General features: G+C 37.0%; 1 protein-coding gene across 4 annotated transcripts in view; it reads left to right on the top strand.

The window, feature by feature from the left end:
- DZIP3 (DAZ interacting zinc finger protein 3) overlaps positions 1 to 24,665 on the top strand; it is a 120,631-nt gene that overhangs the window by 7,110 nt on the left and 88,856 nt on the right. For all 4 annotated transcript variants that reach the window (XR_014294330.1, XM_082624279.1, XM_082624278.1 and 1 more), the window contains exons 2-5: positions 5,961 to 6,062; positions 9,712 to 9,781; positions 13,189 to 13,344; positions 19,804 to 19,920. Coding sequence is in view for 3 of the 4 variants with exons in the window: in XM_082624279.1 (XP_082480405.1) it covers positions 6,031 to 6,062; positions 9,712 to 9,781; positions 13,189 to 13,344; positions 19,804 to 19,920 (375 nt within the window). In the remaining variant the exon portion in view is untranslated. The remainder of the gene's footprint in view (positions 1 to 5,960; positions 6,063 to 9,711; positions 9,782 to 13,188; positions 13,345 to 19,803; positions 19,921 to 24,665) is intronic.

Genomic DNA, 24,665 nt, shown 5'->3' with positions numbered 1-24,665 from the left:
TCATTGTTGTTGGGAGAGTCAAGTACATACTGTATTCTCCATTCCATTCTTGATTATCATCTCCACGTGTCATATCTTTAGTCTTGTTTCTTTTTTTTCATTATTGTCTAACAACTGTTATGACAACATAATACTTTTAAATTGCTGAAAATATTCCACTTTTGGAGAATTTGCTTAGGGGTAACATATGGTCCTTCTAACAGTCCAGGCTACATTTTTGAACAGCATGGTTTTGGCAGTGCTATCTGCAATTAATGTGAAACTGATGGGTAGTTTAATATTTGGATTTTTTTTCAGGTGAATTCTAACCTGTGCGTATTTTTGTAGGTACAATACATTCCATATATTTGTAACAAATTAATGTATATATTCTGTAGGTTTGCTTTTGTAACTCCAGGAATAGTGACTGAATAGATCTGAAGAGAATCAAATACCTGCTTCAGACAAGATGCTAATTTTGGCAAGGATGTTCCCTATATTGGCAGATTTATAAATATGGGGCATTGGGTATGCATTGCAAGTTTCTTGCTTCCTGGTGTAAACTCCCAGATAATGCTAACAATGATCTTTGCTAAATGGCAAGAGCTGAGATGGACAGTGAGTACCCTGATATTTTGGGGCAGAAAATATGTTTGGTTTCTGATAACTTTTGCAAAGATTTTCCAACCATTGTCTCTCAGTCCTGGGGTCTACTTAAGCAAACTATGTATTTTTTCCTTGTGGGAAAATAGTGTTTTGGCCTCCCTTGCCTAGGTATGTTCATTTTGAGGCCTTGCCAAGAACCTAAACAAATACAAAATGGAAGAAATTAATGGAAAATTAGAGAATGAAATAATCAGTATATTTCACCTATTCTTCACACAGCTGATAAACTAGTGGTACAGCCTCAACATGTTATTCTTTGAGTTTAACCTGATGGCCCTAGCCCTTCTTGTTTACCTGCATCTATCTAACGTGAGAAATAGACTTTGAGAGTGCTAGAGCCATAGAACACCTGCTTTACTCCTTTCAAAGCCACCGAGAATGGCTGTTGCTGCTTGGCTAGCAGATATAGTCAGATCAGTAATGGTTAGAAGTTTGGTTTTAAGGAACTCCCATCAAAATGTCTTGAGTCATTCCTAGAAAATGTCCTCTTCATAGTTTTTTCAGCCTTGAACTGGTTACTGTACTTCTCATATGTGGCTAAAACATCTCACATCTCAACTTTAAGGAGTGTTTTGGAATTCTTTTGGTAAAATCTAGCAGAAGTGATAAGTAGCATTATCAGGGTGTGCTTTATTAACAGACCCAAGAACTTCTGGAGTACATTTAATTCAGTGCTGAAATAGTAAATTCAGCTTTTAAAATAGCTTTTAAAATTTTACCAAGTTGCATATTCAAGATTGTTTATTGCAGCATTGTTCATCATAGCAAAAAAAAAGAAGCAAACCCACAAACAAACACAAACTGGACACGATGTATTTATCAATAGTGGTCTGGTAAAATGATAAATTTTTAACAACGGCATATTATGCAGTTTAAAGAATATGGCAGATGAATATGTGCTGATGTGGAAAATGCAAAGTGCCGAACATATGCAAACTAAACCGCCATTTATACCATATGGGATATATTTGAAAAAATTTTCTGTCCCAATTCTTAAAGTCTCATTATTACCATTCCTTTTCATACAATAGCTTTTCTCTAAGGTAGAGAATTGTAAGAAAAGTGAACTAATTCCGCCACAAATTTAAACAAAATTAAATGAAGATGATGATAGGAACCCTTACATAGTCCTTACTATGTGCCAGGTACTGTTCAATTACATGTTTTAAACATGTACTCTTCACAACAACCCTGTGAAGCATGGATCATCTTTATCTCCACATTTTTCAGATGAGGAAACTGAGATGTTAATTCCACACAAGGTTGCATAGCTAGTATGTGTCGAAGCTGACTTACATACCCTTGCAGACTGGCTCCAATGTCTCTGTGCTCTTAACTACCAATTCTATGCATCCTCTCAACTTACTTTTGACATTGATGGAAACTAAATGAGATACTTTGTCATTTTTCTTTCTTGTAGACAAATGATTTGTTGTGTTTATATAATACATGACACCTAATAACAGGATGGTCCTATTTTTATTGCTGAAAACAATCTGTTATATGTTCATTTAATTAACCTTTCATTTTAACTCATTCATTTAGTTAGGTGGTTCTCAACTGTGGGGAATTTTGTCCCCTAGAGGACATTTGGCAGCGTTTGGAGACATTTTTGGTTGTCACAGTGGGGCTGAGAGATGGGAGATAGTTGCTACTGACATATACTGGATAGCTAGGGATGTTGCTAAACATCCTAAAAATGCATAGGATAACTTCGCGTAACCAAGATTTATCCAGCCCAAATGTCAATAGTGCCAAGAAACCCTGATTTAGTTGGCATAAGGAAAGTTCTCAATAATTGGACTCCTGTCCTGAAGAATACCAAGTATATTATTTTGTTTTCAAGCTAGTAGCATTGAGAAAAGCAAACTTTATTTTTACTGTTTTTTACACTGGTATTTTTCACTTTTCCCACCTGGCATTGTGTGATCTGTAAGTGCCAGAGCTGACAAGGGTAGCAAATTCATGGGACCATGGAACATCACCCACACATTGAAATGTAACCTTTTTGGCCAATTAGAGCCTCTAACTTGGTCAGGTGACTTAAGATGATCATTTGAGTGGATTTAAAGGCAATGTACTTATATAATATACAGTTGAGGGAGGCGACAGGAGTGCTACAATGTAAATGTTTAAATGAATGATTGGAAAATTATAGATGAGCTGTGCCTACTTTGATGTGAATTTGCACAGCTTTAAAAGTAGTGAAAGAAAAGCCTTTCCAATTTAAAAACTTGTTATAATTTCAGTAGGTAAGAGGAAAAGTAGTAACTGGAAGTTCAGATAGAGGGAGCAGTAAGAAAGGTATTTTACTGTTTCAAGAAATGGATGGCAATACCTTATTTTTCAACCAGTAAAACAGCCTGCAGATAAAATCATTTTGGTTGGTGGATAAAGGTGTGCTGTAAATTGACACTGAACTTTAACTTGCCCTATGATCAACCAGCCAGAACCTGAAGAGTTCCTGCGGAAGAGCTGTTTCTCAATTCCAGGAAGGCAGAGTAAATGTTACGGTTCCTGCTGACAGGGAAAGTCTATTGAAATGACTACACCAGGGGAAACTGGATTCACCATTTCTCCCATGTTAACACTGATTTTACAGGTTTCCTTCAGCCTCTTCTAGAATGGTAAGGGCTTCGGATTATTTCAGAAGTACAGTGGTAGCGTTTCAGGCTGGCTCCTTCCTTTCTGTTGCTATAGGCACTTACACCTTCGCTCCCAGCAGAGGCTGTAAAGTGCTACTGCTGCAGCTGTTGCCTGTAGGGCTTGCTACACGTGTTAGCTCAGCTTCTGGGAAATGATGGGATTGATGAGCCTCCTCTGGAAAACCTTTCATCACAGAGATTCACATCGGGTTGTATCTTAAAGCAGGCTGAAAAAGAAAGCCATTAGCCTTTCTTAACTCTTAATTCAGTATCCAAATAGCTTCTGATTTATTGATTAATTAATTTTATATCTTTTTCAAGCTGAACACTGAATAGCTTAGCAGCGGCCTTCCATCCTCTTTGCCTTGTTGCCAGAGGATTTTCCTCCTTTCTCTTCAGCCTCACTGTGATCTGTGCAAACAGCTACTAACTGAAGGAGAGCTTATTAGAAGGGGAATTATCCACGTCCGAGCTTTTAAATTCTGAAAATGAGAGGATTGTTTTGTCTGGAAAAGGCACACGTTTGTATGCTCTGGCTATGAAATAATGCCTGTTACTTTTTATTAAAATAACCAGGGAGGTTAAGGAAACCATAAAAGAAAAAGTTTGATCACAATCCTACAATTCTCAAAGCCATGTCCTTTTCTATACAGCTTTATTAAAGAAATGAAGCAGATCTGATTTAGTGTGAAAGGATAACAAGGTTTGTCCAACCTCTCTCTGCTTCATTATGGGCTCTAGGTTGTATATTTCAACCGTATTTGGATAGAGAATGCAAATTTTAATAGGCATATGACTTTGTATACTGAGTTTTTAAAATAAGACTAAAAGTACAAAATAATGTACAGAACTAGATTCTGAATAGGTGAATTATATTCATACAACAAGAAGTGTTTTATTAGGGATGGGCAAGAAACTAAGAGGTGTTAGCTCCATTTTAAATGAGGGAATTTAGTGTGAGTTTGTGTGTGTGAATCTTTGCACTTGTGTTTTGATTAAGAAGTATCAGCTAACATTGAATTGTTGGAGAATTACCCTTGTTTCTCCAGCCTTTCTGTGTAACTGAGAGCTGATGTGAGTCAAATACAGAAAATAGCTGGTATCATGATTAGGAATACTTGTTTTTCAGATGATCCCCTCAGGACTTCTTTTAGCCCTTACACCAGAAACTGAGTTGTCCCCTCTCCATAAGTTTGTTAATGATAGGATTCTCAACCCTCAAGGCTTAGGATGGTTCAGGTCCTACAGTTCTTTCTTCCCCTCTATGTGTTGTTGGCTTTTTCTGACTTTTTGGGAGACTCGGCCTCATTTAAAACAATGTTCCTTTGACTAAATACAATCTGAATTCTTAACAGGTGACTTACAGATGATCTTGTGGAATATATTTTCTTGATTTAAGTATTACCTCTGCTGAATTGCCTTTTAGTAATGGGTCTCCAAAAGCTCTATCAATCTAATTTATGGGTGTATATTAATATGCTGTTAGAGAAACTGGCTACCCAGTTACTGAAATAAGCAGTCTAGAGGCAACAAATGAGAAACTTTATCCAGTCTTGTGCTTGGCAGCAAGACACTCTAGGTCTGTTTTATTTATGCTATTGCTGCCACTTTCTTTTCTTTTTTCCTCATCATTTCTTTCTTTGTCCCATAGCACCAAGCAATAGTTTTACCTGCTTTCACTCTAACACTTCCTGGGCTTATGTACAGTGGGATCAGAAAGGGAAGTCAGCCTAACAGAGGGCAATGGAGTTTGGAGGCTTGAACTCTCAGCAAAAGAGATCAAATGGAACTAATTTTAGAAGAATTGGTCTTAGGGTAGTTAAATAGAGAGCAATATAAATAAATGGATATGCTAATAATACACTATTCCTCTTTGTTTTCATTTATTTTGCCTCAGTATTTTTTTTTCCTTCAGGAAATATCCACAACATCCATTGATATCTGAACTAGAAAATATGCAAGAGTTCTTTACATCCCACCTCTCATTAATGGAGAGAGAATCATACGATTTTGGGGAAAAGTAGCTAAATGTTATTTTTAGACTAAAAGAAAACAATGAGTGCTATCAAGATTATGTTAAAGAGAAACTTCTTATGCCTCTGGGAAATACATTATTACAAACCATTTGGGAAGCCATTTAGCAATATGCACCTAGAGGCCTAAAATATTTGTGTCTTTTGACCTAGGAATTCTATTTCCTGATAATTTACTGTAAGGAATTAATCATAAATATAGAAAAGCCTTCACAGGCAGTGGAGTTTATCACAATACTAATTTATAATGAAAAAAATGGGAAACAATCTTAATGTCCAACTGTAAGGAAATGGGCAAGGAAACCCCAGTCAACCAATTGTTATGTAGCCATTGAGAATGTTTACTAGGAGTATAAAATAACATGAAAGATGCTTTTGATATAGTGTTCAGTGGTGAAAAAGGTAATGTAGAGTATTCCCTATTCAATATGATTACAAATTGGTAAGATATACCTATGCTTGGAAAAAATTAAGCATATTAAAATATAGGCAGTGATTTATGTTTGGATGATGAAACTGTGATTTTTGTTTTATAGCAGTTTCAAAATTTTCTGTAATGATTATGTACTATTTAGATAGTGGGAAGAAAGAATGAAATCCTTCTACCTTCCCACTAAAAGTATTACTTTCCTTACAGCTTTAAACAGCAGTCGTAAAAGTCAGTCTGCAAGCTTTGGAATAAGACTTGCAAGAGAATATTGTGCAGCATGGATTCTCTACCAGAAGAATTTTTTGTGAGGTAAGGGATGGGTTGACAAAAAACCAACTGCAGTTGTTGCATTTTGAAGACATAACATTGGTCTTTTTCACATAACTTTGGGAAGCTAGTGTGAATGAGATACCCTTATGTTTCAAGACAATTTAGCAATTTTGATTAGTGGGAGATGTAAACTGGGTAAAATCTAATTTTAGAAAATTTCTCTAAGGACCACACCCTGGCTAAATAGCTAAGAATTGAAAGATGTACCATAGTTTGCTACACCTGGGCCATTCTCAACAAAGTAATGTTTTATTTATCATTTAACAAGCACTTACATAGACTTACCTTTTGCCAGGCATTGTTTTAAATGTGTTTACAAACATTAACTTATATAAACTTCATAACAACTCAGTGAGGTGGGTACTATTATTATTCCCATTTTATAGAAGGTAACCTAAGCGCAACACAGAAGACTCTACTGAGTGGTTCAGCTGGGCCTAGGCTAAATGTCAATCTGTCCCCTCAAATTAGGGAAAGTTCAGCCTGCTTGTACCTCTCCCATATAATACTAAAGAGCAGGTTAGTATTGGAGATCTCCTTGCCACCTTTCACTGTCTCATATAATAAGCAATGTGTTGTTTTACAAGTATTTACTTACCTCCATGGTACTTAGGGAATAAAGACTAAGACAAAATGTATGTACTGAGAGAGAATTATAATATAGTAGGAAGATATATAAAAAGTTATTTTATCTTTAGGCAAAATGCATGCATAAGCGTTAGTAGAAATACTGTGGCTATATATAGAAAGGAACAATAATTATTGAGTGGGGTTCAGTGGGTTTCTACAAGGTGACATTTGAACTGAACTTAAAAGGATAAAGGTGGCTTTTGATGGGTGTAGAAACAGAGCAGATGGGTGGTCATTTGGCTGAGGAAACAGCAAGAAAAAGTATTTAAGATAAATTCTTGGGGAGGATTTTGACTCCTGGTAAGGAGTTTAGCTTTATTTTGTGCAGAGCCATTGACATTTGAAGAAGAGAAATGAAATTTTACACTGTATTTTAGGAAGACTACCTCTGTTGATAGTGGGAAGGATGACAAGATATGACAATTGTAATAGCTCAGGAAGTAGTTAATGAAGGCTTGTATGATAGGAATAGTAAATAGTAAGAGAGGAAGGGCTTATAGAACTAGAATCAACAGAATTCTTTGACTACTTAAATATGAGAAAAAGGGGCAAAAGAGTAGTAGAGTTGGTTTGAAAATTTCTAATGACCGGAAGGAAATATGTAACATTAGCTAATATGAAGATCACAAAAGGAGACAGGTTTAATGTGTGTTGAGAAAGTAAGAGAGCACAGATAATGAGTTCAGCTTTGGACATGAGCCAGACTGAGGTGTCACTAAGATATTCTTATGGAGATTGTCGAGTAGGTGGAAGGAAATGTGTAGCTGTAGCATCAAAGAATGATTAAATCTGCAGAAATAGATCTGTGAATCATTAGAATGGGGTGCTATTTGAGTTCATGGAAGTTTGCTCATTTATTTGTTTTTATATTTATTCATTCAATAACTATTTGAGTGCCTACTTTATGTCAGATATTGGGCTAGAGACTTGAAGGTAAGGTAGTTCAATAAGAAGGACCTGAATCCTATCTGGGAGTGTTTACTCATGGGCATAAGTAAGATTGATTTAAGTAGAAAATGTACTAAGAAAAAAGAGGGCTAAAAATGGAACATTACTGTATACTATATATATTCAATATTCCAGGTATATTGTTATACCAAAATTTCAGCTTCTCCCAGCAGACGAAGAAAGTACACAGGTGGTAAATGTAGCAGAATAGCAAAAGAAAAATACTAGTCTTGCACTTAGTTTTAGCTTTGCTTCTTTCTAGTGTATGACCTCTCTGGACATTAATTTACCCATCTACAGAATAAAGTAGCTGCCATATATGACCACTGATGTACCTTCCTGTTCTAATACATGGGGAGCATGGTTTGATAGTGTTAATGTAAGCAGTTCTATATTAAATATTATTAAAATAATAGATGAATAAGGTGAATGAAAGGAAGAGAGATAGCCAGTGGTACAAACTGAGAAGTGGACAGCTGGAGGGGCTAGGAGAAGAACCAATAGCAGCAAAGGATGTGGAGGTTTTCAAGGAGGGGTGGAGTATATGATGGATAATGTTAAGTAATGCAGAAAAGCTAGGTAGAATGAAGGGCTAAGACAAAGCTATTGTAGTAGCAAATACGATTTCATTAGCAACTTTTACTAGAGCAATTTCAGTGTTGGGGAGGCAGTACAGATGAGTTAAGTTTTCATATCAAAATTTGTTATGGAACCTATGGAAAATATAGAAGCTCATGTTCCACACGTTTGATTAAGAAGCTCTGAAGTAGAGTTTGGACATCTGGATGTTGCCAAAGCTTCACAGGTGATTTTAATATGCATCTGGGACTGACAACTACTGGGTTAAGGAGTGAATTGTCATGAAATGGAGTTAGCAAGTAGAGTATCCATTTTGAGTACCTTTTGTACTCTTAAACATGGAGAGGCTTCAGAATACTGCTGCAGTATTTTTCATTCCTTGATAACACAGTTCCTTGTGTTCCTTTTTGGAGTGGGGCTTAGAAGTGTAGGAAAAAACAGTTAACAGGTTTCTCTTTACCATGACATTTTAAAGAGCACTGAGACTCATACTGTGAAATATTGTTTGTGTGTATAAATCATCTTTTGTTGAAACTTTCACTGTGTGGACAATACTGTATTGTTTATCTGTCTCAGTTTCCCCTGACACAATCTTCACATAGTAAATGATAAATGATTTTCTGTCAAATGAGTACATAAATATGAAGTAAAATAGGATAATATCTACAAAGTACAGTTCTGAATAAGTCAATCAATTGACATAAGTTTCTCACCTCAGTTTTATCTCTGCTAGTGTATAGGATTAAGAAAATTATATAAATCATATATGACCCTATGTTATGGTTCTTATATTATGAATCCTTTGTCATGGTGCTGTATATAGGCAAAAGCAATTTTATAAATAAATTTTTCAATTCAGTAAATAATACTGCATATATTCACATTTCAAGACCATGTCAAAAGCAAAACTTGTTATTCCTTTTTATAAAAATAGTTAATAATTTCTAAATATGATATTCTGCCTCAATTTAAAAAGCCATTTTGAAAAACTGGACAATTGCAATGCCAGGAAACTGAAAAAAAAAAAAAAGATCTTTGTAAGATAGATCCTTTCCAGACCTCAATTATTTTCATAAACACACACACACACACACACACACACACACACAGATGTACACACACAAATCAAAACATCAACCTTTTTTTTCTTTACATTGAGAAACAGTGCTATAAAGTTATTTTCTCCCATTATTTTGGTCTATTGTGTGTTTGTTAAAGATGAAAAATTTTTTACATCAGCTTTGTATTCTCTCTGCCAGTGTCCAGTAAGGACATGGCATAATTTCTTTTCTTTAACTTGAGCTCCTAAAGAGATATGGCATCTACCACTATTACCAGTCTTTGGTACATATTGTTTATACTTCTGAAACTTTCAGGCAAAAATTCACATGTCAGATTCTTTACTATTACAATTTAATTGTGTTCTTTGTAAGGAGATGCTCTGAATATAATGCTTTTTCATTTAAAATAGGGATCTTCCTGTGGAGGAGCAGGCTAAGGAGGAAACCAAGAATAAGGTAGAAAAATCAACTGATCAACTGGTAAGAGACAATGTAGTCAGTTAACTAATGCTGTATGAGAATAGAATGCTAAATCTAATCAATTTAATTATCTGCTAAAAATTTTCCTACCTTAGTGGTCATCACTAAATCTTTCTTTGATAATTGATATTTGTGTCTCAAAGTTATCATTCCAAACACCAATCCTAACTGTAAGTTAAAATTAGTAGATAATTGAATTGACTTGCCCAGAAACATCCCACAATCAACTGTAAGAAATCTCTTATTTGTCTTTTAAAAGCAAAATTCAAACAAAATGAATACTATACACATAGAAATAAAACCTACACAGAGAATTTTATTTAGTAAGACATTTCATTGAGTAGTTTCTGAAGTTAATTCTTCTCCTGTTTTTATCACCTTTACTGTCAGAACCTCCAGTTCTAAATGAATAACTGAATTATACTCTAATATAAAGCTTTTATTGCCAGTGACAATATACTTTATGGTAGATTAAAAAATACAGAGGGCTTCCCTGGTGGCGCAGTGGTTGGCAGTCCGCCTGCCAATGCAAGGGACACGGGTTTGTGCCCCGGTCCGGGAAAATCCCACATGCCGCGGAGCGGCTGGGCCCGTGAGCCATGGCCGCTGAGCCTGCGCATCCGGAGCCTGCGTTCCACAACGGGAGAGGCCGCAACAGTGAGAGGCCCGCGTACTGAAAAAAAAAAAAAATACAGACACATGTTTGTGAATATCACATGTATTTATGTTTAGTGAAGGATGGATGAGAGGTATTTGTTAGGTTCTTGTTAGTGTAATTTTTACTTTCCACATAGTTTTATATAATGATTGATGTCCATTTGTTAATAAAGTTTATCCAGTAACTTAGGAGGAGAAAAATATAAACGTAAAATAACCTTAGTATTCACCTGCATGAGGTTATCACTGTAAAAAATTTTGCAGATGAAATACAATATGATCAATATGTACACTTGGACCAGGGGGATTGGATCCAGAAAAGCCATTTCTAGATACAGATTTCGGAATACAGAGGGAAAGGAGGTGGAAACTTTAACCTGAATTTGGCTTAGATGCTAAATCTATTTTGCAAAAATGGATTGAGCATCAAATATTTTGACAACTAACTTAAAAATTAAAATTGTATTTATAATAAGATTATTTAACAAACATGAAGCTTATAGTAGTTCCTGTTGAAAAAATTTTATTCATGCCATAATCTTACTTGTGTATCAATTTGGTAATCAGTGTTGGATGATTCTGCAATGACTTTTGATTACAGAATTGACCTTTAGTTTGAAATATATGCACTATTGACAATGGTCATTCTTTTTTTTTTTTAAACATCTTTATTGGAGTATAATTACTTTACTATGGTGTGTTAGTTTCTGCTTTATAACAAAGTGAATCAGCTATACGTATACATATATCCCCATATCCCCTGCCTCTTGTGTCTGCCTCCCATCTTCCCTATCCCAGCCCTCTAGGTGGTCAGAAAGCACCGAGCTGATCTCCCTGTGCTATGCAACTGCTTCCCACTAGCTATCTATTTTACATTTGGTAGTGTATATGTGTCCATGTCACTCTCTCACTTTGCCACAGCTTACCCTTCCCCCTCCCGGTGTCCTCAGGTCCATTATCTATGCCTGTATCTTTATACCTGTCCTGCCCCTAGGGCCTTCAGAACCTTTTTTTTTTTTCTTTTAGATTCCATATATATGTGTTAGCATATGGTATTTGTTTTTCTCTTTCTGACTTACTTCACTCTGTATGACAGTCTCTAGGTCCATCCACCTCACTACAAATAACTCAGTTTCATTTATTTTTATGGCTGAGTAATATTCCATTGTATATATGTGCCACATCTTCTCTATCCATTCATCTGTTGATGGACACTTAGGTTGTTTCCATGTCCTGGCTATTGTAAATAGAGCTACAATGAACATTTTGGTACATGACTCTTTTTGAATTATGGTTTTCTCAGGGTATATGCCCAGTAGTGGGATTGCTGGGTTGTATGGTAGTTCTATTTTTAGTTTTCTAAGGAAACTCCATACTGTTCTCCATAGTGGCTGTATCAATTTACATTCCCACCAACAGTGTGACAATGGTCATTCTTCATAAAGGATTGTTTGGTTATTTTTTAGAAGCTTTTTTTTTTTAACTTTTTGAAAAATTTAAAACCTACAGAAAAGTTGCAAGACTAGTACATTGAACACTTATATACTCTTTACTGAGATTTAGCAAACTGTTAACATTTCCTACATTTTTGGATGTAAATATAATGAAGTACCATAAAATGTAAGATGTGTTGGTTGGGTGTTGTTGGGAATGAAGGAATCTCAATTTAAGACTCAAAACCAGAAGGGGAGAGGAGGAGGAAGAGGAAGAGTAGTAGTCCTGCTGTGGACCTTATTGGTTCCTAGTTACTTTCCTGCGTAGCTCCAGGTCTGTTAGAAACCAGGAAGTGACAGTTACCACACACCAGTGACTATTTTGTGTTTTCAGTGACTCTACATGGCCTCTGCAGTAATAACCTGTCTGTTCTCATATACAGAGGTCAGTGGCTACATATTCATATTCCCAAAGTTTCAGCAGGGTATAAGGACTGTGGTATCTTGTTAAGGTTTGAAGGAAGGCCATGCCATCATCCATCTGTTCCAGGATCGTTACTCATTTCTATTGCCCGTTCGTTCCTCACAATTAATGTTAATAGAAAAATCCAGCAAGACTTGACTATATAGCTATCAGTTAACCATTAACTACAGCTTTATTAAGTCTGTAGGATCAGTTCCTGAAGTCCCAAGATTATTACTATTTATTCGGCTCTGATTGAATTGAGATTATACGTAGAATCATTATATTATACTAATTTATTTATAATTTAAAGTATTATAACTATTCATTTTCAAATTGCCGTGTTTAGTAGCTGAAGCATTAGTCACATAACGTAAAAAGCACTGTTGGATATAGTTTTCATACTATTTTGTAGAATAATCTATTTAATCTATTTAATATTTTAAACTTAGCATTTTTTTATGCCTTAAATGGACCAATTCAGTACATGTTTTGTTTTTCTCAAGGGCAACCATTTTTTAAGGCTTAACTCAAATCATTCATGTTTTCCATCCCACCACCATAAAAAAAAGACATAATTATTCCCATCTTAGAATCTATGCTTTGTTTATAACTTTTAAATTCATTTATGATGGCCTTCCTTAGATTAAAGCTTCTTGAGTTTTAGTCCTAAACTTTCAGCTATGTTGTAAGTTCCTTGAGAGCAGAGAGAATGTCTTATTCTTATTGTAGTCTGTCAGAGTGATCTACATATAGCATGTAAAGGAACTTTAAAAAAAATACTTTAGCTGGTTTTAATATTAGAGTAAATTAGAACATGTATAATTGTGTAAATTTTTAATAATGTCTTCTAGGACAAACAGGAAAAGAACATACCTACTGATCTTGTCCCTGTTAACCTGTTATTAGAAGTGAAGAAGTTATTGAATGCAATTAATACTCTACCAAAAGGTGTGGTTCCTCACATCAAGAAGTTCTTACAAGAAGATTTTTCCTTCCAAACTATGCAGGTAAGATCATAATTTGATATTTGGGGCAGAAGTGTAGGTCTGTGTATATGATACACTGTGTTCCTTTACTTTCACACTACTGCTATATTCACAGCACTTCTGACACTAGATGTGTGGGTTTAGTCCCACAACAGTGAATTCTCCAACGTTACCTGGGTGTCCTACAAATCAATTCAATTCTGACACTGTCTACCTGGAGTTAGCATCTGATTCCACAAGTTAAGGGCCCATTCCAAGACTGCTCCCACTTCGGATGCCAATCACCAGTCCTAGGTTGCCCCAGTACTTCTGACTGACTGGCTATACATTGGGGTTCCCATGACCCCTCATGAGTGCAGTAATGTGCCAGAACAGCTCATGGAACTCAGGGAAACACGTTGACCCATTTATTACATGATAAATGATATGATTGATAAAGGGTACAGCTGAACAATCACAGGAAGATATACATAGGGCAAGGGAATGTCTCAAGTGCAGGAGCTTCTCTTCTTTTGGAGTTGGGGTACACCACTCTCCTGGCATGTGCATGTGCAAACTGGAAGTTTTCCAAAGCCCATACTTTTAGAATTTTTATGGAGATTTCATCATGTAGGCATGATTAATTATTAATTCAGTTTCCAGGCTCTCTTCCCTCTTTAGGGTATGGTGCTGAAATTTCCAAGCTTCTAATCATGGCTTGGTCTTTCTGGTGACCAAGCCTCCATCCAGAAGCCCACTGAGAGTCACCTCATTAGAACAAAAGACTCTCCTATCATCCAGGAAATTCCAAGGGTTTTAGGAGCTCTGTGTCTGGAACCAGAGTCAAAGACCAAATATTGGCAGGAACTGGGGACAGATCAATGTATGTATTTCTTATTATATATGTATTCCCTATTATTTTACAATGACTCTTTTCTTTTCTTTTCTTTCCTTTTCTTTCTTTCATTCTTTCTTTCTCTCTTTCTTTCTTTTTTCCCTCCCTCCCTCCCTTCCTTCCTTCCTTCCTTTTCCTTCCTTCCTTCCTTCCTTTCTTCCTTTTTTCCTTTCTTTCCTTTCTTTCCTTTCTTTCTTTACCATAACAGTGCCACTAAGGTCTTGACCTCTCCATCTTATATCTTGTGAAGGGCTTTGGTTTCAGCTTTGACTCTAGACTTTTATTAATTAAATAAAGCTGATGCTAGCCTTTCAAGGATAATGATAGGAATGTGGGTTAGTAGCTTATAAGCTGTTGACTATAAGGTCTAGTGTTTATTCTAATTCTAATAACTCACAACATGCCACTCTGGGAGAGGAAACTGCTTTCAGTTTTCCTAATTTGTAAAGTACTGACAGATTTTTCAAAAATGTAAAATATAAAGAAAAATAATAAGACCTGGATTTTTAAATGAGATAAATATTTTAGAGAATATATTGTCAATTTGCATCTTAGAAATAGTTTTTCTAGATAATAAGTTGTGAAACTTTCAACACAAGATGGGTATCAGTTTGTAAGTTAATGGAATTTCCCAAAGTTAAAGAAAATGATCTTCTCTTCTTTGTGACAATTAATTGGGGGGGCCGAGACAGACACCATAGGTGTCCTGAAAAGGCCACATTTACCTTTTCTGTGAAAGAATATATCATTAATTATTTCCATGAAACAAATTAATACTATTATGATTAAAAATTTAGACAACTCTAAAAATATCCAAAGACTTTATATACAGCTATAATCTTAAGTGAGGTAATTTACCACAAGTATGAATTCTGGTTTGAAATTGATGGAATAATGCCACTATTTCCCTCTTATCTTTTGGAAATCACCCAGAAACCACAATAGGAAATAGAAATCAGTAGCCTTTATATATATAAAGAATACCAGTTAGAAGGTAAAAATGAAAGAAAAATATTTTTAATAGTAACAGAAAAGATAAAATACCCAGGAAAACACTTAAGAAATATACAAGATATAAACTAGTGTTTCTCACAGTTTTTCCTAAGCCACTTATGTGAGCCTATCTGACCCCCATACTAGTCCTAAAGAATCAAAATCTCTGGGGAGAGGTCTGGGAATCTGCATTTTAGCAGGTACCCCCACACACTGATTTTTTTACACTAAGTTTAGAAATCAATACTTTATATTAAAACAATAAATAAAAATTTCTAAAACTCTATTAAAGGTAAGATACGAAGACCTGAATGGGAAGCAATACATGTAGGGAGACACAATGTGATAGAGAAGTCAATTTTCCTGAAATTAAAATTTACAAATATGATATAATTCCAATAAAAATAACAAAAGGGTTTTTTTTGTTGTTTGTGTTTTTGTTTTTGTTACTAAAAGCTAGTTCTAAAGGTAAATTAAGGGAACAATAGCCAGGAAAATTATGAAAGAGAAGTGTGGGAGAGAAGGGCTGGGAATTTGCCCACTTTGGTATTAAAACTTACTATGGGGACTTCCCTGGTGGAGCAGTGGTTAAGAATTCACCTGCCAATGCAGGGGACACGGGTTTGAGCCCTGGTTCTGGAAGATCCCACATGCCACGGAGCAACTAAGCCCGTGCGCCACAACTACTGAGCCTGTGCTCTAGAGCCCATGAGCCATGACTGCTGAGCCTGTGTGCTGCAACTACTGAAGCCTGCATGCCTAGAGCCCATGCTCCTCAACACAAGAAGCCACCGCAATGAGAAGCCCATGAAGTGCAACAAAGAGTAGCCCCCGCTCACCACAACTAGAGAAGGCCCATGTGCAGCAAGGAAGACCCAATGCAGCCCAAAATAAATAAATTAAATAAATAAATTGAAAAAAAAACTTACTATGAAGCTCTAATAATTAAAAGATTGTGTTACTTGCTCTTGACTCTACAGACAAGTGTAGAAAATACAAGAGAAATTCCAGTAGTAGACCCAAATACATTCAGAAATGTTATGTGTAATAACAAAAGTTGGTAATACTAAAGGGAAGTGGACCAATCAGCAATCCCAGTGGAAGATTTTTTTTTTTTTTTTTTTTTTTTTTTTTTGCGGTACACGGGCCTCTCACCGTTGTGGCCTCTCCCATTGCAGAGCACAGGCTCCTGAAGCGCAGGCTCAGTGGCCATGGCTCACGGGCCTAGCTGCTCTGCGGCATGTGGGATCTTCCCGGACCGGGGCACAAACCCGTGTGCCCTGCATCAGCAGGCGGACTCTCAACCACTGCGCCACCAGGGAAGCCCCCCAGTGGAAGATTTTAACATAGCTTTCTTAATAAGTAATAGAACATGAACACAAAATTAGTAAGGCTGTAACAAACTTGATGTAATTGACTTATATATGTGTAACAGTGACAAAATGTATATTCTTTTAAATTTTTATTTATTTATTTATTTTGGCTGTGTTGGGTCTTCATTTCTATGCGTGGGCTTTCTCTAGTTGCAGTGAGCGGGGGCCACTCTTCATCGCAGTGCACGGGCCTCTCACTGTCGCGGCCTCTCTTGTTGTGGAGCACAAGCTCCAGATGCGCAGGCTCAGTAGTTGTGGCTCACGGGCCTAGTTGCTCCGTGGCATGTGGGATCTTCCCAGACCAGGGCTCGAACCTGTGTCCCCTCCATTGGCAGGCAGATTCTCAACCACTGCGCCACCAGGGAAGCCCTATATTCTTTTTAAATGCATATAACATTTACAAAAATTGACCGTATACTAAGCAAATCTCATCAAATTTCAAAACATCAGAACATGCAGAGCATGTTCTCAAACAACTGTACAATTAATTTAGAAATTAGTTACAGATAGATAAACTAGAAAACCATTGTTCCTAAGTTAATATATATACGTCTAATCTAGTTAAACCAGCGATCAAAGAAGAAAGCACACTGGACATTAGATAAATTTTGGAACTGAATGAAAAACATATATCAGAATTTGTGTTATTAGATAAAAGCTGTGCTGCAAGGATTATTTATAGCTTGAAATGTATATAATAGAAAAAGAAGCAAGGTTGAATATCAGTCATGTAAACATAAAATTCAAGAGGCTAGGGAAAGAACAGCAAATTAAAAACAGAGTCAAAAAAGAATAAAGATAGCTAAAACTAATGAAATAGAATAAAACAAACTAGAAAAGGTCAGTTAAACCAAAACTAGATTTTTTGAAAAGACCAAGAAAATTGATAAATGCCTGGTAAGAATGTTCAAAAAAAAAGAAGGCAAAAAGAACCAAAATCATGAATGAATGTAAAAACATCAGTACAAATTCCATAGTTATCTGTTTTGTCTGAAGGGGATTAAGAGGTGCAAACCTACAGCTATAAGATAAATAAGTCAAGCAGATATAATATATACCTAGGGAACATAGTCAGTAATATTATAAAAAGTTCATATAATGATGGATGTTAACTGGTCTTATTGCAGTGATCATTTCATGATGATGTCATAAGAAAAATGTCAAATCACTATGTTGTACACCTTGAAATATAATATGTTAATTATAACTCAATAAAATTATTTTTAAATTCCATAGTCATCTAAAGGATAATACAGAATTCTGCTACTTGCAGTGGCTGCCTGGGTTGGTTTAGAGCAACCTTCTTTTGAGGAGAACTAGGAAAACAGGGCAGAATCTTTTGCTTATTTGTGCTTTTCTTGCAGATCACTTAATTCAACTAGGGACTGAGATGACTCCAAGCTTTACTTCTGTTCTGTGAAGAACAGTCTATTTGTGGTTTACCCTTTGTAGCAGATACTGTCAGTGCCCTGCCCATACCCCTTGACCCCTTGAACTCTATCATTTCAGTATACTCTGGACAGTTTCCAGTTTTCAGTATCTACATCTCTATGCTTCAGGCCTTTCTTTCTTTCTTTCTTTTTTTTTTCTGGAACTGCAGAAGGCTGTAATTCTCATGGCAGTTTAGAGATCCCAAGGAATTAATACTCCCCCCTTACCTCAGAAAGCACTCAGTCAATAAACCTTGGGAGTTATTATATAAATATCCCAGTTCTCTCTCCCCTTAAGTTGGATAATACTGAGGCTTGAATTTTTCTGTGTTTTTCTGTTGTATTAACCCTAGTCATCCACTGTGCGTAACTAGCTTAATAACACACCTTTTAGTTTAAAGCCTGCTTTCTCTTCCCTGATACCCTTCTCCACTCCACTACCATTGTTCTCTGCACCTCTCAAATAAACTACTTGCATTCAAATCCTTGTGTTAGGGTCTGCTTCCAACTGGAACCAAAACAGACACTTTGACTCTAAGGGTAAATTTCTTTAGGGTCCCAACCAAAAGAATAAGGTGTTTACCAGGGCCCCTCTTCCTTGATAGGTCATACACTCCAATTTTCCCTCTAGCTCTGCAGCTTTGTGGAAAGCTCTGTCTAGCATTTCAGCCTCTCAGCCATAACTGAATACAGCAATTGCCCTAAGGAGATAGGTGGCTCCAAAAGTCAGTCTGCTATCTCTGGGCCTTCCTCCTCTATTGCATGTTGGCCCCAGAGATTTTCAGTGCCTTGGTAGCTTTCCAAACAAAAAAAGGTGTTTTTTTAATATTTTATCCAGCTTTTTTAGTTCTCGTTGAGAATATTGCTCTGAAACTACCTAAACTATTTGGCAAAGTTAACTACCTAAACTGTTTGGCAAACACTTCAGTGTTATATTTTATATACCTATCCAAATTCAAGAGATATTGTTGAGTATATGGTTGGATACATGAGTCTGGAATTCAGGTGATAGTTCTGAGCTCGAAATATAAATTTGGAAAACTGTCAGTGTGTAGACGCTATTTAAAAAGATGACAGTGGATTACTTTATCTAGGGAATGTGTGTTGATAGAGAAGAGGTTCATTAAATAGAGTGTTATGGAGACTGAAGTAAAATATGTAGTTAGGCTAGGAGAAAAACAGGGAAGTATTGTATACTGGAAACCAAGTTAAGAAAGTGTAGATTAAATTTCCCACATAGATAATACATCATTAAACAACTAACGTAATTCAAGCCAAGCATTTGTGGGTACAAGGCATTGGGGAATGGACACAAAGATAAGACATAGTTAATTCATTTCATCTATGTAAATAAACTATGGTACATAATAAATCATATATTAGCTTGGTTCTAATTAGATGACAGCATAAGATGGTTTGCCTTGGTGTTGGTATTTTTAAAGCCAGCATTCCTATTTACCAGAGATTCAGGGCTGGAATGAAGATTTTTAGCCATGTTAGAGAATAGAAGCTATGAGAATGAAGTGGGATTATGACTTTCCTCTGAAGTAGGAGTGGACACTGCCAACCCTTCAGCAGGCATAGGAATGCTTTTTAGTATCTTGAGGAAGTAGTTACAAAGATGATTTGTCGAACTACTTAAAAACAAACAAATATGAGAACAATTTTATCTAGGTCATGTGGATTTTTTAAAAAAATCATCTTTATTCTCCAAATTTTCTACAATGAGCATGTGTTATTTGTATAATAAAAATAAATGTTGATATTTGCTCTAACTTAAGGAAATTTTCAACCAAATTATTTTCCACAGAGAGAAGTTGCAGCCAACAGCCAAAATGGGGAGGAAATTGTTCCTGCTTTGACTTTACGTTTCTTAATAACACAACTGGAAGCAGCACTTAGGAACATTCAAGCTACTAATTATACTGTAAGTGTTTTCTTTTTGCATGTTTGAAATAATGGACTTGGACAACATTTTTTCAATGAGAGAGCAGTCAGTGTATGCTTATTTTAAGGTGTAGGCCAATTTGTATTTTCCTCATTTACCTCTAGAGAAAGGTATACATAGATTGATTTCTTTCATATGTCTTGTACTTTCTCATGACTGCTTCTCTTTAATGAGCCGATTCTAGTTTCCTTTCCTACCATAACATTGTTCGTCTTAAATAGAGAAACTTGAACTAGTAAAAATGGGCTTTCCAATTAGAAATGGAGAGTCATGAACTTTAAAAACTACTCCTTCCTTTCCTCCTAATTGATAATCAGCTCCTCTTTTTACTGATATTTCTGTTTTTTTAATTGAAGTATAGTTGATTTATAATTTTGTGTTAATTTCTGCTGTACAGCAAAGTGATTCAGTTATACATATATATACGTTCTTTTTTATATTCTTTTCCATTACGGTTTATCTCAGGATATTGAATATGGTTCTTTGTGCTATACAGTAGGACCTTGTTTATCCATTCTGTATGTAATTCTACTGATATTTCTGTATTTGTAAAAATTGGAACTTCTGTCATCTATTATTGAGTAATCATGTGAGATAAAATTGACAAGACATACTTATATGTTCAAGGTCAAATGATACTTCAGAAATAGAGAAAAATCTGAGGAAAAGTAAACATTGCATCAAAAATAAGAACCAATAGTAAGGAAATAAAAGGAAAAATCAGTCCTTTGAATAATCTGGATCAGTAAAATAAGCTATGTTTTGCACACATGTAGAAGATGGATTAGAGTTGTCTTCAAGAATGGACTACCCAGGCATCAAACAAAGTAGCCTAAGACACCACATCCCATATTATAATAGTATACAAAGAGATGGAAAAATCGTCCTTTTTTAGGATTCTCAGGACAGGTTCTAAGAGGTATATGTACCACCCTAAAGGAATTCTAGATGGAGTTAAAAGAGGGAATGAAGAAAAGTAGTTTGCATCAACATGTAATCCTAAGAACTTCTGGGATGCTGCAGACCTGCTATTTCTCCCAGTCACCAGGTTGCTAAGCAGTGAAATAAATCACTATAAACTCAGCATTAACAGATGCTGATTGCGTAGCCTTCTCTACTTAGGCATTACTTCAAAGATGAGTCTTACACTAAGAATGGAAAAGTTTCCTCTGTTGTTGGCACTTGTGAGCAGAATCAGAATTGTCACAATCAGAGCAGCCTACTGCTATATCCAAATGTCTCTCTCTGTTCCTCAAGGCCACCGAGGAGAGGCGAGGCAACCTTTTAGGAAGTGGCAGTAGGGTGGGGGTGGGGGACAGCTGCCAGTAACATCTCTATATCCATTTAGTTGCAGTACCTGGGATACTCTCTGTTAATTGGGGGAAGGTAGGAAGGAAAGGGCAGGGCCTTTAGGTTAGAAATGTACCATTTGCATCTTTAAATTCTTTACATTCTACATCTAATGATAGCATTACCACAATTCTGCATCTTATCTTGTTCTCAAATGCTCTTTTTGTTTAGAATTATATGAGACAAGGACTTCCTTGTAGTTTAAATGAAGCTAGTTTTTTAGAAGTTACAAAATAATAGTTCACACCTATTAGTGTTTGCTATAAAGCAGACACTGTTCTAAGCACTTTGTAAGGATTAGCTTATTTAGTCTTCACAAGCAACCCATCTCATTATTCCCATTTTACAGATTAGAAACTAGGGCACGGAGGTTAACTAATTTGCTTAATTCATCTAGTAGTAAGTAGTGGAGTCAAGATACAAACCCATGTAGTGTTGGCTTCAGAGCCTCTGCAGAGATAGGGAGTTTAAGATGGAAACCAATTAGATGTTACAGGGGAGTTTGTTTATAAACTCACTTGGCCCATTGATAATAAACATACATGTGCGTCTGCGCGTGCAGGACGCAGGGCGCGCAGATCAGATAGTGCCTGGTTCAGGTTCTTCTCCCTAAGAATGGTGGCTTGCACAGTGTCCTGGGTTTTACCCCACTCATCTTGAGAAGGCTTCCGCGCATCCTGGAAGAGGGCGCGGCCGCAGCACTTGTTTTGCATTTTCAAGAGTCGCTGGGCGCCCTCACACTTCTCTTCAGCCAGTTGGCGAAAAATGTGGCCCCCATTGTCCAGAGTCCCACTGTTGCTGTCGAAATAGAAGCTTAGAGAGAGGTAAGTGTCCACAGATGCATGTTGAACAGGCGGTGGATGGTGGCCTCCACCTCGATGGAATAATTCTGACGAACCTGGGAACTCATGGTTGATCAGTGATAAGGAGCTAAGCTCCAAAAACGGTGTTGGCCTGTCCTGGAGGCTGAGGATAGCTGAGTGGCTGATTCCAAAGGTTGCGACAGGAAGAAATGTTGGAGGGTGGTCGGGGGCTGGAGCAAGGAGCGTCCCTGGGTCTGTTCATTCCAAACACTGTTGAAACAGAAGACAGATCTGCAGGACTGCCGAGTGCACTGCCTCAAATAGGCTTTGATATAAATGAACAAGAAGTCCAAGCAAGGACAAAACTTACCCTTCCCCCCACCAAAATAGCTGGTGATACTAGAATCTAGATCTGGGAAGGGATTCTTCCATTACTTTAACATTCCAAGCCACTAGAGCAGTGGTTCTCAAAGTATGGTCACCTTGTAACTAAGCAGTACCCTATGGGGCCTTCCTAGGACAGACCCATCCCCCATAGCCTCTGCTGTAGTTCCTCTCTGAAGTACTCAGATAATAGTATCTCAGGCATATTTCTTGAGTTTTCAGATGCTAAAAACCACCACCCAATGGAAGAAATTAACTCTTTGATGATCATGAGCACACAGCCCCCACACCTTCTGGCACCTAAGGATGGATAATGTTACCTGCCCTGTGGCCTCAACATCAGCCAGTCAGATGATTGTGCACGAGCTGATCACATTCCCTGGGACGTCCCTCCCTCACGTGGCCTTTAAAAATGCTTTGCTGAAATCCTTTGGAGATTTCAGGGTTTTTGGAACATGGGCCCACCCCTCTCCTTGCTCGATCCTGCAATAAACCTTTCTCTGCTCCAGACTCCAACCTTCCGGTTTGTTTGGCCTCACTGTGCTTCAGACACACGAACGTGCATTTGGTAACAACCTGACCAGCTTTACCAGCGTCCCCTGATAATGTGTCAGATATTCAAGTTTTAGGGTCCTGTCCCAGCCCTATGGAATCAGCAACTCTAGTGGGGCTCAGTGATCTCTGTTATAACTGGCCCTCCAGATGATTTTTATTCACCTTAAAGTTTGAAAATATCTGCACTGTCAGCTGCCAAAGCGTCCACCAGCAGGTGAAGGGGAGAGACGCCTGGAAAAGATAGGGAGTAGCCAAGGCAAGTACAGCAGCATTTGCCGTGGTAGTAATGGAGAATGCCTTTTCTCCACTGGTTGGCACAGACTAGTGTCTGGGGGCAGTGGCAGGGTTATTTAGGATGCTTTACATTTCAATGTAGAGTGACCTCTGTCCTGGTTTGCCAGGGACTTCCCCTGTGTGAGCACTTAAAATCTCATCCTGGCAAACCCCTTAGCCCTGGATTTGAAAAACTTAGGAAATAACATGAAATTTAGGGGAAACATGATCTAGGTTTTGGGCAAGTCACAAGTGCTAATTAAAGCTAAGCAAGTAAAAAACAAAACAAAACAAAACAAAACATACATGTGTATTTCCACTGAAATTAGTTTGAAGCTAAACTCCTAACCCCAGCCAGTTATAAATATATACTGTTGGCCATTATACTTTTAGTCAGTATAGAGCTTATGAAAAGAATGAACAATATTTTTCTCCATAGACATTTAACTTTTTATTTTGAGATAATTTTAGATGCAGAGAGGCTGCAAAAATACAACTTTGTACAATACAAAAGTACAGAGAGGTCCTGGTGTACCCTTCAGGCAGTTTCCCTCAATAGTTACATCTACATAACAATATATTATCAAAACCAGGAAGTTGACATTGGTACAGTGGGTGTTGTGTCAGGGGTCTCCAACCCCCATGTTCAGAAGGACTCATGGAACTCAGTATATAGTTGTACTCATGCTGAGATTTATTGCAATTATATAGTAAAGATACACACCCAGACTATAATGGTCAAAACATAACGTAGGCAGAGTCTAGAGGAATCCATCTTCAGGCTTCCCTATGTTTTCTCCCTTCCGTGAGGGGTTACACAGAGTACATTCCTTCCTTCCCTCCTTCGCAACAAAAATGCAGAGAGAGAGAGAGAGAGAGAGAGAGAGAGAGAGAGTGTGTGTGTGTTTGTTTAGTTAGTGTTAGTTAGTTAGTTATATTTCTGCCCAGGGAAGTCCATTAGAGAATCAGTGCTCAAGATTTTTATTGGGCGTTGGTCATGTAGGCACCCTTTGCCTAACATGTATCAAAAATTCCCAGAAGAAACTTCCTGGTGTTCAGCATAAATCACATAGTTGGCACAAACAGTCTAGGAACAGTGAGACACCCCTGTCAGAGAACAGTGGGAACACTCTTGAAATCCAGATTTACAGATACCAGCCGAGGGTCAGCCTTGCAAGCAGACCTTTCTAAGGATAGCATTCTCAGGTCAGCTGTGATAAATTTTTTATGCACAGGTGTGTATAGTTCTGTCCCATTTTATTGTAAGTGTATATGTTTGTAACCACTACTGGAATCAGGATAAAAGAACTATTTCATCACCATGAAAATCTCTTATGCTACCCCTTTCTAGTCACATGC

Source organism: Mesoplodon mirus, assembly GCF_964341445.2.
Source record: "Mesoplodon mirus genome assembly, chromosome: 6".
NCBI lineage: Eukaryota > Metazoa > Chordata > Mammalia > Artiodactyla > Ziphiidae > Mesoplodon > Mesoplodon mirus.
This window is presented reverse-complemented; position numbering and strand designations above follow the sequence as displayed.